The sequence below is a fragment of the Elgaria multicarinata genome, chromosome 22, assembly GCF_023053635.1.
Source record: "Elgaria multicarinata webbii isolate HBS135686 ecotype San Diego chromosome 22, rElgMul1.1.pri, whole genome shotgun sequence".
NCBI classification, from domain to species: domain Eukaryota; kingdom Metazoa; phylum Chordata; class Lepidosauria; order Squamata; family Anguidae; genus Elgaria; species Elgaria multicarinata.
Window position 1 is genome coordinate 2,771,394 of NC_086192.1, and position 15,228 is coordinate 2,786,621.

At 49.4% G+C, this 15,228-nt stretch overlaps 2 protein-coding genes across 6 annotated transcripts in view; one reads left to right on the plus strand and one right to left on the minus strand.

Annotated features, from left to right (window-relative positions):
* NCOR1 (nuclear receptor corepressor 1) overlaps positions 1-4,284 on the minus strand; it is a 94,078-nt gene extending 89,794 nt beyond the window's left edge. For all 5 annotated transcript variants that reach the window (XM_063146442.1, XM_063146439.1, XM_063146441.1 and 2 more), the window contains exon 1: positions 4,205-4,284. The gene's annotated coding sequence lies outside the window, so the exon portion shown is untranslated. The remainder of the gene's footprint in view (positions 1-4,204) is intronic.
* A 2,796-nt stretch (positions 4,285-7,080) lies between these two features.
* The window catches only part of PIGL (phosphatidylinositol glycan anchor biosynthesis class L), a 40,327-nt gene continuing 32,179 nt past the window's right edge, over positions 7,081-15,228 (plus strand). The window contains exons 1-2 of the mRNA XM_063146412.1: positions 7,081-7,361; positions 8,768-8,867. Of these exons, the coding sequence (XP_063002482.1) occupies positions 7,094-7,361; positions 8,768-8,867 (368 nt within the window). The 5' untranslated portion in view covers positions 7,081-7,093. The remainder of the gene's footprint in view (positions 7,362-8,767; positions 8,868-15,228) is intronic.

Genomic DNA, 15,228 nt, shown 5'->3' on the forward strand with positions numbered 1-15,228 from the left:
CTGACAATCATTCACCTAAGCAAATATAACTCACAGCGCATTATTATATATATTAAAATCCTTCTCCATTTTAAACCCCTTTCTCCACATAGTTTGGAGGAAGGTGGGCTTTATCCCTCGCCTCAGGCGTATCAAGCGGTGGTGCTTGGCTTGAGCAGGGAGCAGCCTCGGCCGGCTCTGGTGTTCAGAGCCTGTGTCGCCCCATAAGAAGTGGTGGCAGAGGTGGGATCTGGTGTTCAGAGCCTGTGTCGTGGCAGAATAGGTGCTGCTGTTGTCCTGCCTTGGGGGTTTGCCTAGTCTGCGGAACCTTCCAGCTGCCTCCTAGCAGACTCAGGCTCCCAGCACAGACCCATCTCACCCCCAGCTGCAACATCTTTGGGACTGGGAGCTTAAGAGGCAGGCTCCTTTGGGGGCGGGTCCGCCACCAGCGGGGTCACCTCCAAGGGGGCGACACCAAGGTGAGGAGGGCCTGTCCCCTTGTTTGTTTGTTTTGTTTTCCCCCCTACTGACTTATAATTTTGTTGTGAATTTTAAACTTTTTTTTTTAACATTTCTTTTCCTATGTTTTAAAACATATGTTTTAAACTTTGTAAAACCGCCTTGAGGCTCATTATTGGGCAAAAGGTGGGATACAAATAAATATAATAATAATAATAATAATAATAATAATAATAATAATAATAATAATAATAATTGCAAAAAAACAAACAGACAAACCACTTGTGTGCTTGCCTAAGATCCAGCCTCTCCATTTTTTGCCCTCAATCATACTGAATTTAAGAGGGCCGCAACCCCAGACATACTTCCCCGGGAGTGAGTCCACATGGCAGACAGGGGGCCTTGCTTCTAAGTCAGCCTAGGCAGGCAGACTGCACAGTAAGGCTGTAGTCCTTTCACATATGTGAAAGGAGCAAACCCCACGAAAGACAACGGGACTTACAGCACACCCCCTGCGCGTGTTTACGCAGAAGTCTCTCTCTCTCTCTCTCTCTCTCTCTCTCTCTCTCACACACACACACACACACACACACACACACACACCCGTCCGGTTGTTTTCCATGAGGATCACTCCCTGGTAAGCGGGTGTTGAGACTGCAGCCTCACAGTTCAATCTGACGCGGCTTTCCGTATCAGGGAGTGAGACCCATTGAGCATCATGAGGCTTACTTTTGAGTGAAAACCTGCAAAAGGTGCCCTGTAGGACTCAAATCCTAAACACTTACTCACTAGGGAGAGAACCCCAGAGCAGATATTTATTTCTTGCATTTATATCCCGCCTTTTTTTCCTCCAAGGAACCCAAGGCGGCGTACATAATCCTCCTCCTCTCCATTTTATCCCCACAAGAACAACCCTGTGAGGTAGGTTGGGCTGAGAGTCTGCGACTGGCCTAAGGTCACCCAGTGAGCTTCCGTGGACAAGCGGAGACTAGAACTCGGATCTCCCAACTCCCAGTCTGACACTTTAGCCACTACACCACACTCGTAGGGTTTTGCTTCCAAGTAAACATGCAGAGGATTCAAGTGGCTAATCTCTTTATCCTCTGCACCCCTCCCCACCTGCCTGATCTCCTTATTCCCCACACCAATTTCTCTCCCCTTTGCACACACACATCCATTACTGTCTAACCAAGCCTTCCTCAGCCCTCCAGAGGTGTCGAACTACAAGACCCATCATGCCATGCCCACTGGGAACATGCCCACATGAGAACTGTAGCCCAACCAAGCTGGACAACTGCAGGGTTCAGGGAGGCTGTTCTGTTTACACTCACACTCTTCAAAGGTGCTTTCCGCCTGGACTGACCCAGTGCCTCCAGACGTTTTGCACTCCAACTCCCATCAGCCCCCAGCTAGCACAGCCAATGGCTGGAGGCAACGGGGGCTGTAACACAAAGCAGTTGGGAAAGCTGCTTCAAGCAGCAGCCTCTCTTGAGCATAGAGACTAAGCGTGCTTAAGAATCACACTGGCAGGCGAGATTTACGAAGGGTGATGATGGCCTTGGCTTCCGAATAAACACACTTAGGATCTAGGGCTGTTTCAGCCACAAACCTATTTGCACTTCCGTGGGAGTAACCCCAAACTGCACTCAATGGGACTTACCTCTGAGTAAACAGACATAGGATCGGGGCTACTTGTCCTCTTCCCAGAACCTGATGAGGAGAGGGTAATTTAGGCCACAATCCTAGGCACGTTTAGACAGGAAGAAGGAAAATTCCCAGCATGCCCCAGCCAGCCGTGCGTAGGATCGTGCCCGAAATTCCCCTCTCCTTTCTCCCCCATCATCAAACATGCATATAAAGATTGCATTCTAAACCCGCGCACACATATTTACCTGGGAGGAAGCCCCCAGCAGGGGCTTAAAAAGGCAGAAACATGCATAGGATTGGGGCTCCCTCCATTCCAATCCTCTCTGCGCTTACACGGGAGAAAGCCCCCATAGGGACTGATGTCCAGTTATACAGTACACGACATTTGGCGTTGTCAGTCCCGTGATGCTCTTCCTCACTCACCTGCTCCTCTCTCCACAACCCAATCTGACAGGTGAGGAGCGGGGGAGGGGGGGTCTTCTTTCATCTCTCCTCCCCACCCCAGTGCTATTTATCACCTCACTCCCCAGACCGAGGGTCCATCCAGACCAGCATTCTGTTCACACAGTGGCCAACTCAAGGCCCCAGCAGGAAATCCACAAGGAGGATACAAGCACAGCAGCACCTCCCTGCCCATGTTCCCCAGCAACTGGTGTACCTAAGCACACTGGCTCTGATAGTGCAGGTAGCACATAGCCATCAGGGCTCGTAGCCGTTGATCGCCTTCTCCTCCTCCAGGAATGTATCCAACCCCCTTTTAAAGCCATCCAAATGGGTGGCCATCACTACATCTTGTGGTGGTGAGTTCCATAGCTGTGTGAAGAAGTCCTTCGTTTTATTTGTCCTGACCCTCCCACAATCAGATTCATGGGATGATCCCTCTGGGTTCTAGTACTTTGAGAGAGAGAGAGAGAGAGAGAGAGAGAGAGGAAAGTGTCTCCCTCTCCACATTCTCCGCACCAGGCATGATTTTGTCCACCTCTATCCTGCCTCCCCTCCGCCTCCTTTTCTCCAAGCTACACAATCCCAGCTGTTGCAATCTTCCCTCATAGGGGAGATGCTCCAGCCTCCTTGATCATTTGCGTTGCCCTTTTCTGCACCTTCTACAGCTCTACAATCTCTCTACTTAGGTGCAAATAATAAGATGGCACTGCACATCCACAACAACAACAACAACTACACACCCTCCTATGAGGAAGCAAACCCGCAGCAGGGAGCAAACATGCTTCGCGCACTGGAGGTATCTACTGACTAGCCTTCCTCAACCCGGCATCCTCCAGATGTTTTGGACTACAACTCCCATCACTCCCTGACCCCCGCCCATGCTGGCTATGGGCTTATGGGAGTTGCATTCCAAAACACGTAGTGGCTGGGGCAGGGGCGAACCGGGTTAGGGTCATGGGGCCAAATGGGGCTGAGGGGCCATGGGGGCAAAGAGGATTGGGGGGGAACGGGGGGGAGGGGGGGAAACAGAACTGGGGTAGAGAACAGGGTTACGGGGAAAACGAGGCAGGGGGGAACAAGGCTTGGGGGAGCAAACATGGTTAGGGGGCACTGGGGCAAACAGGGCTGGGGGGACAAACAGGGTTGTAGGGGCACGGGGGGAAACAGGGCAGGGGGAGAAATGGGATTGAAGGACCACGGGGCAAACAGGGTTAGGGGGCACGGGGAAAAAACAGGATTGAAGGGCCACGGGGTAAAGAGGGTTGGGGGCTCAGGGGCAAACACGGTTAGGGGGCACAGGGGCAAAGAGGGTTATAGGGGCACGGCGGGAAACAGGGCAGGGGGACAAATGGGGTTGAAGGACCACGGGGCAAAGAGGGTTGGGGGCTCAGGGGCAAAGAGGGCTGGAGGGAGAAATAGGGTTAAAGGGCAAACAGGGGCGGGGGCACAGGGGCAAACACGCTTGGGGGCACAGGGGCAAACGGGGGCGGGAGAACACGTATAGGGCAAAGAGGGGCTGGGGGGCAAAGACTTCCTTCAGCCCCTCCCCCCGAGACCTGTCAAAGCCCCCCTCCCCTCCGCCCCCTCCTCCGCCCCCTCCCCAGTCCTTCCCTCCCCCCCGCCCTCCGCCCCCCAGCATTGCCGCGGGAGGAGGCGCCGCTCCGCCGGGCCTCACCTCATCCGCCTCAGCCGGGGCCAGAGCGGCAGCAGCAGCTCCTCCGCCTCCGCCAACGCCGCCATCTTGGCCCCCCTCCCTTCCCCCGCTCCCTGCCCTCCCCCCTCCCTCCCTCCGGCCCCGCCGAGGCGCCTCCTCCCTCCGCCCTCTCTGCGTCCTGGAAGATGCGCGGCAGCACTGGACACAAGGCGGGGAGTCATCAGAACCGCGACAAGGACCACCCCCTAGGCCCAACGGGAGTCACGTACCCGGCACCCGAGGTGGGGGGATATAGGCGGCGGCGGCGGCGCTTCAGCGCTCAACTCGAGGGCGCTCACTATCGCCCTTCCAGGACCCGCCGGCGGCAAAACCCACCCGCTGAGGGCGCTGGAGCCGGGAGAGCAGGACTCCAACTCGCGGCCAATCAGCGAGCGAGGGCTGGAGGGGCGTGGCCGACCAATGGGCGAGCAGGATTGAAGCTCCCCCTGAGGCGAAGGCGATAAGGGGAGGGTGGGCGTTAGAAGTACGAAAACGTGTAGAGGGAGCCGCAAGGAAAACGTTTCCGGGAAACACCCGTGGGCTTCATTTCTTAACAACCACGCGAAAGAAGGGGCATAAAATCCTGGGTTTGATGCTACTTTTCCGGAAGGAAGATGATGCTACCCGCTTGCATCTTGACACAATCATATACTTGTAAGGCTTTAGGGGTTGCACCATTTCGGCACAACAAACTAAGGCAGCTAATGCCACAAATTCCTGGAGATCATGAAATAATGGATTTTTCCATTGATTTCTATAAGCAGTGCTTACTTCCATCCCTGGGGTGGGGGGAGACACATACAAAAAAGACGGCATACAATTTAACCGCGGAAGTACGTATCCACACAATGGTGTGTGTGTCCCTCTAATTTTTTATCTCTATGGTTGGGATAGCACTGCTTGTTTTTGAGCGGTGAGGTGCTGTCCAATCGCTGAGCAGGAATGATGAGCACCCGCCCTTCCCTGTTAGGAGGGCGGGAAATCAGCCATCCTGTAGCCAATGGGAATTTAAGCATTAATCCAAAGGGTAAATTAACCAATGAGGATGCCAAGTAGGAGTTGGAGGCGGGGAAGCTTGACTGTGCGCTCTCCAATGTGTAACCTTTTCCAGATCATTAACTGGCTAATTAATTAATTAATTGCATTGATTAATGTGATTAAGTCATTTAATTAATCACATTAATCTAATATAATCAATATAATTAAGTGATATTATTTGCATTGTCATGAAAATTAATGTGATGTCCGCTACAATTCTATGCCTACTTACCTATAAGTAAGCCCCTTGGAGCTCAATGGGACTGAATTCTGAGTGGGCGCTGATCTTGCATGGTTCTTATGTTGTAATGGATTATGCATACGTTTGTGTGGTTGCATCAGAGGAAATGTGGTTGAGATTGGGCTATAAATCTTATATTACTTTAAAAAAAAAAGGAATTTCAGTCAGAAGAGGTTGCTCCATTGATTTCTAAACATGGGAGAATGTGGAAGCACCGTACTGGGCTTGAACAATATATTGCATCTTTCAGATGTTCCTCTTTCCTTGATATGTTGTGCAAGAGCATAACCCTTTGCCCTTCCTTAGTGTACTTCACTGAAAATACATTGTGGGGCTTATGTTGTTGTTTATTCGTTCAGTCGCTTCCAACTCTTCGTGACTTCATGGACCAGCCCACGTCAGAGCTTTCTGTCGGCTGTTGCCACCCCCAGCTCCCCCAAGGTCAAGTCTGTCACCTCCAGAATATCATCGATCCATCTTGCCCTTGGTCGGCCCCTCTTCCTTTTGCCTTCCACTTTCCCTAGCATCAGCCTCTTCTCCAGGGTATCCTCTCTTCTCATTATGTGGCCAAAGTACTTCAGTTTTGCCTTTAATACCATTCCCTCAAGTGAGCAGTCTGGCTTTATTTCCTGGATTTCCTGGCTGCAGTCAGCATCTGCAGTAATCTCTGCGCCCAGAAATACAAAGTCTGTCACTGCCTCCACATTTTCTCCCTCTATTTGCCAGTCATCAATCAAACTGGTTGCCATAATCTTGAGCTTTTTTAGGTTTAACTGCAACCCAGCTTTTGCACTTTCTTCTTTTACCTTCGTCATAAGGCTCCTCAGCTCCTCCTCGCTTTCAGCCATCAAAGTGGTGTCATCTGCATATCTGAGATTGTTGTTTCTTCATGTGATTTTAACTCCAGCCTTGGATTCGTCAAGCCCAGCACGTCGCATGATGTGTTCTGCATACAAGTTGAATAGGTAAGGTGAGAGTATACAGCCCTGCCATACTCCTTATACTTTGATGAAAATCACCTCCCTCCCTCAACAAACTTTCCCAACCTATTGGGCGGTATAAAAATGTAATAAATAAATTTATAACATTGCCTCTGCTCCCGATTTTTTTTAAAAAAAATCTATAGAAATACCATTCTGTGCAAAAAGAACAATTTAAGTTCAGCAACAATGAATGCAAAAAGAAGAAGAATAGCCTCCCTCCCAGCTTTGCCTCCGATACTGGAGGTATCACATAGTCATCAGGACTTGTAGTCATCGATCGCCTTTTCTTCCTTGAGGCCAGGGACATACAGCTGTAGCAAGGAAGGAGATCTGGGGGCAGTCAGGGGCCCATCTTGGCTTTTGCAGATGCAGCCACCCTTTGCACTCCTAAGGCCATGCCAGTTTATTTATTGTTTCCACAGCTCCTTCTCCCTGCTTCTGCATTTCGTGGGGGAGGGACCCTATGCCCAGGCCCTGCAAGTGAAGGGAATCCCGCCTCCTGGTTCAATAGCCAGGCTCTTATGCGATGCCGGAACCATTCTTTCGTAGCACTAGTTTTTACTCGGACTCTCCCTGCATTGGACTTCCGCCTTCTTCTTTTTCCGCGTTATGGCAGCAGCAGCGGTGGTGGCGGCGTTCGCTCTTCTCCTTCCTCTGCTGTGGCTGGTTTCTTCTTGGCGGCTGCGGCGGTGCCACACAGCGAAGTGGCCTGGGCGGGACGGCCGGACGCTATTAGCCGACGGACCGGCGCGGCGCACAGATGACGCGACCCGCGCCCTGTTCGTCACGGCGCACCCTGATGACGAAGCGATGTTCTTCGCCCCCACCATTCTCAGTTTGGCTCGAGCCAGGCTGTGGCTGCTCTGCGGGTCCACAGGTGAGGGGAGGAGGGCGTTGCCTAGCAACCATGACGTCAGCCCCGGCGTCCCTGCGGTCGCTGGCCTTCCCCCATCCCCGCGATAGCCGAGCGCCTTACGTCACCGCGCACTGACGTCACCGCTCGGCCATTTTATAACGATTAGGTGTGCGAGCGAGCGCCTGGTCGCTGTGACGTCATCTTACTGACGTCAGGGCTTCACAAACAGCCAAAGTCTAGGTAGTATTATGGGATGGAATGATGGGCCGTCACCTCACACCTACCTCATCCTCAGTTTTCCCCATCTGTAAAATGGGCATAATATTATTATTATTTCTGTTAATATTACTATTCATAATTAATAATTATTTTTATTTATTTAAAACATTTCTTGGCTGCTTTTTAGGGCAGAAGCCCTCACAAGGCGGCTTACAACAATAATATATAATATGTATATTGAAAATAATGTTATAATATGAAAAAGGGGGAAAGTTTTTAAAAAACTTATAAATAACTCAGGATAAAAATACAACTACAATAAAACAAACTTTAATAAAATAACTAGTCTAAAATACAAACTAAATTATAGAAACAAAAACTCATCAATACAATTTGTTGCATACAGACATTAAGACTACTGGGTTTATCATCGGCTATTTCTACAACATGGTAGTATATTTATGTATTTCACAATTAGATTTCACTGGTTTACAGCAAGAATAAAACAACAACGCTATATACTATGGTAGTTTATTTAAAGAGATACAGTGGAGTTTTAAAGAGTGTTTTCTTTTCACGTCCACACAGACAAGCGAAGGACTGTGCAAGCTTCTGTGTTCCACTGAACTATTCTACCATATAAAGAGTTCTGTGACACTCATTAGATAGTACAGTGCTCTCCATCTTCAGTTGACCCACTGAAATCTCATTTTGATACGTGGAGGTTCAAACAAATGGACAACAGGCAATCTAGATAGATATACACAAAATAATATAGATTCCAAACATGGAATTTACCTTTTCCCCAGCAGCTGCACGCTGGCTTGGTGTTTTCATGGCTCTGTCCGTCACAACCCCAAGATATCTTCCTTGGTCAGTCCCTGCTAGCTCAAGTTCTATCAGCTTATACTTGAAGCTGGGATTTTTTGCCCCAACGTAAAACATTCCCTCTCTGGCTTCGTTCTTTTAACACAGAGTATTACCGGGTCCTGGACACCTTATTTATTTATTTATTTATTTCTAATTCCGTTGATTGGTATACCGCTTTCTGATAAAACAGTCAAAATGGTTAATGTAGTCATAATAATGGAAGAATGAAATGCAATGAAATAATCACTGGACTCAATAATCACTGGATCAGGTGGGAGATTCTTGTGACCTTCCGAATTGAGGCAAAGAACATGACTGGTGTCTTTCGTTATTTGCAGGGAATTACTACCATCAAGGAGACGTCCGTAAAAAGGAACTCCTGGAGAGTTGCGCCGTGCTAGGGATCCCTCCTTCCAATGTCACCATCGTAGACCACAGGTAACTTTCCAACCTTTAGATCTAACCTCAAGGAAGCTCACCTGGCAGCAGCACTAAGATATTTCCCAGGTGTTTGGATATTAGTCATGGTCAATTTGTTTGGGGCTGATTTTGTGGTGTTCATTCTAGTGTGTGTGGAGAGTTGTGTATTGTGGATGGACGGTTTTCGTATTGTCTGGGGGCGGTTTGGTTATGGTTTGCGGCAGTTGTTGTTTCATTCTACCAATTGTGGATTCCTGTATTTTTACGTGCGGAAGTCATTTGGGTTGTTTAGCCTCTTCCCCCAGCAGGAGCAAACAAGCAGGAGCGTTCAACTTGCAGGGACTTGCTGGAGAAAGGCAAAATGGGCGGGCACAGGACCACTATGGATGGACAGCCGGGTACCACCCACTAGCTGGACCCAACTGCTGATGTCCTCTGGCCTGCAGAGGGCCTGGGGTGGGCAATTTGGCTCCTACCTTACTCTGTTTATGCACCTTCTTTAAGAACATCAGAAGAGCCCTGATGCTGGATCAGACCAAGGGTCCATCTAGTCCAGCACTCTGTTCACACACTGGCCAACCAGCTGCTTATGGGAAATCCACATGCTGGGAGTTGTAGGCTTTTTTCCTGTCTAAATAGGTGTAGGATTTGCACCTTAAAACCTTGGGTCCAGGTTATCTGAAAGACTGTATCCTCCCCTATGAGCCTGCCCGTGCTCTGAGATCTTCTGGGGAAGCCCTTCTCTCAGTCCCCACAACATCCCAGGAACGCCTGATGGGTACGCTGGAGAGGGCCTTCTTGGTGGCTGCTCCAAGGCTCTGGGACCCCCTTCCCAGGGAGGCTAGCCTGGCTGCCTCTGTGCTTCACTTTCGAAGGCAGGCAACGTTTTTGTTCCGGCAAGCCTTTGGGAATACTTTGGACCTGTGTTAATGTATTGGATTTTTTTTTAATCTGTTACTGTTTTTTTTAAATTTTTAAATGTTTTTAATTTTAGTGTAGGTTTAATTCTATTTGAACTTCTGTAAATTTATTTTTATATGTTTCAATTGTACATGTAAACCGCCTTGAGTCCCAGTACTGGGGAAAAGGCAGGATATAAATAAATATAATAATAATTTTACAGTTTCTCCCGCCAAGTCATCACTATGCTGGAGGACTGAGATCCGTTGATATCTCGTGCAGCGCAATGCACAGCGGTCAGAAGGAAGTGGTGGTGAGGCGTGGGGAGACGTTCAAAGCACGAGCGGGCGAGAGGGCCCTCTCCTCGCCCCCCTGAATGTGCCCAACTCCACTTGCGCCATCTCCAGTGAGGGGAAAGTGAGAGGAAGCAGCCGTGAGGCAGCGCCGTGGTGTAACATCCCAACCTGCTTGGCTTTTTGTGGCCCAAAGGAGGAAGGTCAGGGAGGACACGGGCCAATGAGGCATGTATGGGAGAAAACACAACGTTCGACTTCGTTGCGGTTGTAAATGGTTATGCGGAAGCCCTGGTCGGCCTCTAGAATGGAGAAATGGCCCGGGCGGTTCATGCAATCACTCCTGAGCATCTTATTTATTTATTTAAAGCATTTTTATAGCGCCATCTCACCATTTCTGGTATTGTAGCGCTTTACAATCACATATAAAACAAATCCTCAACCCACATTAAGACAATTCCATTAAAAAACCTCGTCCTCAAACCATTAAAAGCCCTCAACCCAGTTTAAACCAACTCCTCCCCAAACTCTTGTGAAAAAAAAAACGCCTTACAACGGCGTTTGAAAGAATTGAGAGTGGGAGCCTGTCTACTCTCCAGTGGCACATTGTTCCATAACCGGGGGCCAGCCACTGAAAAAGCCCTGGCCCCCACACATTCCAATTTGTAGCAGGGGACCATCAGGGCGCCCTGCTCTTCTCCCACTGAGTGCAGCCAGAGGAGTTCGCAGGTATTCCAGGAAACTGGGTGATGGAACGGATGAGGACATGGGTGGAAAACACCGAATCGGTTAGAGCAAGTGTTCTTTTTTTGCTGCGTTGCATCAGACCAGAGTCGTGCAAGGGAGATCTTTTGGGTGGCCAGAGGCCTGTTGCAATTTAGACCCCCTAATAGCCCAGGTGTGACCAGCTTGCGTGACACTTTGCAGACAAAATCGATCATATCCGTGCTAGCTCGGATGCCAAGAAGAGTAGGCCTAGAAAGTTGCAGGTTTCGGCTCTGCTTGAGGAGGAAACCTCCTAACTATGAGGACTGCCGACCTCTCTGCCTCGGGAGTCGTGGGACGTTGCTGGAGGTATTTAAGCAGAGGTTAAGCAGCCATCTCACAGGGATGCTCTTCAGCCGAAAAAATGCATGCACGCCCCTACAAGCATTTTGCAAAGATTTATAATCAGGCTGGCAATCTAAAGGCACAACACAAAAGGAAAAGTGGTTGAGAGGGAGGAGGAAAACAGCAAACCGCTGGGTTGCAGAGCCTTTGGGAAGCAGGGGGCTGGACTAGATTAGACTTTCTCAACTTGTTAAGCTCCAAATGTTCTGGATTACAGCTCTCAACAGATTAGGAATGCTGGGCGTTGCAGTCCAAAACACATGGTCAGCACTGGGTTGGAGAAGGGTGGACTGGATGATCTCCAAGATCCCTTGGAACTTGCATGGTATATTGAGTCATTTCCCGTTCAGGTCCTGAGATTCGTGTCTGGATACCGTCTCCACTTCTCCTTTTCTTGCTTATTTGTTTCTTGGCAAGCGTCTTCCGTAGAGGTTTCAAGAGCCCTGTCGTTCTGATTCGAGGTTCCATTGTTCCCTTGGTGTTTGGCAACTAAAAGCGGCTTAGGGCTTCCCCATACGGGGCATTGAGCAAAACCAGCACAAACGTTTCCCAAGAGGAGTTTTGGTGGGCAGGAGCCTATTGCAAGGCAGCCACTGTCGGAAGAGGAAGTTTGAGGCACAGCTGACCTACAAAACACATTTTATGTACAGCAATGGCCCCAGTAACCCAGTGTGAGGTGAGATCGAGGACAGTAGGAGTGTGTCACGGTGTGACTTGAGCAATCATCCCTTTGCACAAGTCTGTTTGAGGGTAATGAAACACCCGGTTCCAGAGCAGGCCTGTAAATAGCTTGGTGGTAAAAACAAACAAAAAAAAAAACCCAAGCACTCTGTGTTCAGAAGGTCCCTGGCTTTGAACTCCGGCATCTCCAGTTTGAATGTAGGATCTCGGACCACAGGACTGGGAAAGACACTTCACCTGCCTGAGATGCAGAAGGTCGATGTCCAGATGTTTGGGATGTCAGCTCCCAGAAGCCCCTGCCAGCACAGCCAACGGTCACGAATGCTGGGAGCTAAAGTTCAAAATGGTTAGAATCATAGAATAGCAGAGTTGGAAGGGGCCTACAAGGCCATCGAGTCCAACCCCCTGCTCAGTGCAGGAATCCACCCTAAAGCATCCCTGACAGATGGTTGTCCAGCTGCCTCTTGAAGGCCTCTAGTGTGGGAGAGCCCACAACCTCCCTAGGTAGCTGGTTCCATTGTTGTACTGCTCTAACAGTCAGGAAGTTTTTCCTGATGTCCAACTGGAATCTGGCTTCCTTTAACTTGAGCCCGTTATTCCGTTCTAGTTTCTAGTTCTAGTTCAGATCTAGTTTCTGCCCACCTCTGAAACAGAGGACAGGCCTTCAAAGAGAGGACTGTTTTCTGTAAAAGAGGACAGCAGACCACCCTGTATTGCGAGAAAGCATGTCTGCGTAGAAGTGATCTTCTATGGACAAGTAGCTTCACTTGTGCATACTATCTGTGTGCTAGTACTGTATTGCTCAGTATCATACTTTTTTGGCTGTTCCGCAGGGGCCCGGAAAAGCCAGGCATGAGGCTGACCAGGAGTCTATTGGACTCCCCTCCGCTCCCTCCCAGCTGCTCCTCCTGCCCGCCACACCATGGGACTTCCATGAGGCCCAAGTGCGTGGTGGCAAGCCACATGGCCTCCTCCCTGGACTCCCCTCCCAGCGCCCCAGCCAGCTCCAAGCTGTGTTTATATATCTTGTTGCTTAGCCACACAAAGTTCTTCTCATAGCTCAGAATCTCCAGCACACAAAGTTCTTCTCATAGCTCGGAACCTCCAGCACACAAAGTTCTTCTCATAGCTCGGAACCTCCAGCACACAAAGTTCTTCTCATAGCTTGGAACCTCCAGTGTGTCATAGCTCAGAACCTTCATGCCACACATTGCCTTAGCATTTTATATTGATAGATAGTTGCCTCCCTGAAAGCTGGGAGGGGATTTCCCCCCAAATCTCCAGCCCATCAGTCAGATTTTAAGCTGGAAACATTGCTGAGGCTGCTGCGTATCCCCCTCCAAAAAACTGAAGAGGATTTTTAATTCAAAGGAGAGGACCCCAAATCTTCTCTTTCCTACCCTCTCACATTTCCCCCCTCACCACTCTTAGCAACCAAAACAACAGGGCGTCCTTCATAGCAACGTCTGCCGTTCTACAGCAAGGTGATGCCAATGCATATCAACATTGCGGCTTCTGCCCAATGACTTGCCTGGACCCATAAAACTGCCTGGGAAAAGTAATCGGCTGGATCCGTGCAAACGAGGGAGCTCCCCGCTTTGGGCACAAATCACATCGAAACCGCTGCCAGTTTCCAAAGACTGCCGTGTTTGTGTTTTCACGTCTCTCACCCTTGAGTGTCAGAAACCTGGTTCACATCCCCTGCTCGGGTACAAGCTCACAGGGCGACTTTGAGCCGGCTCTTCTTCCTCTCAGCCTGACCTGCCTTACAGGGTTGTTGTGAGGACAAAATAGAGAGTGGGGGGGGGGGGGGAGAGAAACACACCTACTACCCCAAGCAGATTGGAGGAAGGTGGGGGGACGGGACACAAATTTAATGATTCAATAAATAAATAGTTCTTATAGGAAATGACAGGGGAGGACCTGTTAAAAAACTTTCTTTCCGAAAGAAAGAAAGAAAGAAAGAAAGAAAGAAAGGTGGAGAAGCTGTTAGACCTGAATTCCTATCATTCCTGAACATGCAGGCTGGGGCTGATGGGACTGGAGTTCCGACAACATCTTTTTAGTAAGTGAACATGGCCATTTTGTTTTGTTTTTAAATTCGGCAAGGAAGATGGCGTTTATCAGCGCCCATTCACTCCTGTCCTGTTTCGTTATCCTTCCTGGCTTTGCCGCTCTTTTCATCGGGGCCAGCAACGGGCAAGTCCCCGCAAACCTTTGAGTTTTATTCCCCCCTCCGTCCTGCCCCATTGGTGCGGCCATACAAGAAATAAAAAGACCATCCAAGGGCCAACAATCACCAGTCCCAATCAATCGCGGCGTGATTTGTTCTCTTCGCTGGCCTTTGATGTCCCTCTGGGCTGGTGATGGGAAATGCAACCCAGCCCTCTTGAAACTTTTTCTTGTGTCCCACTATCATTAATTCCCTTGAATGGTTACTCCTCCCCTCTCCAGGGGTGGGGGAGTGGCAGGGGATAGGAAAGAAAAGAAGAATGGAAAGAGGACAGCCTGCCTTTTCAACATTTTAAAAAGATTCTCACACACAAACACACACCCCTTCTTCAAGAACGTTTCATTAAAATAGAAGACCCATTCTTTGAGGAGATGCTCTCTGGCACGGTGCGCAGAAAGGAGACGAGGCGCCCAGCCCTCTTTCGCCATTTAGACCCACGCTTATTTTGACTTAATCCTAGGAAGTGCTATTGGGTTCATAGAATAGTAGTGTTGGAAGGGGCCTCTAAGGCCATCCAGTCCAACCCCCTGCTCAATGCAGGAATCCACCTCAAAGCATCCCTGACAGGTGGCTGTCCAGCTTCCTCTTGTAGGCCTCTAGCGTTGGAGAGCCCACCACCTCCCTAGGTCATGGGTTCCATTGTCTTACCGCTCTAACCATCAGGATGTTTTTCCTGATGTTTTGTCATACTGCTCTAACAGTCAGGAAACTTTTCCTGGTGACCATCCAGAATCTGGCTTCCTGTTAACTTGAGCCCCTTATTCCGTGTCCTGAACTCTGGGATGATTGAGAAGAGATCCTGACCCTCCTCTCTATGACAACCTTTCAAGGACTTGAAGAGTGCTGTCATGTCTCCGCTCAGCCTTCTCTTCTCCAGGCTAAAGAGGCCCAGTTCTTTCAGTCTCTCCTCACATGGCTTTGTTTCCAGACCCCTGATCGTCCTCATAAGGGGGATGTTTATGTACTTGAAATGTTTTTGCGATGCCTCTTGAGTGCAGACTTTCCCTTGAGGCTGCTGACAAAAGAAAATGTGCAAACATGGGAAATGTCAAACACAATTAAACCAAAAGAGCAGCGGAAAACATTTTAAAAGGTTTGAAACGCCTGTCCTAAGTCTTAATTATTGGCAGGAAGAGCTGTAAGCTAACGTACTGTGGTGTTT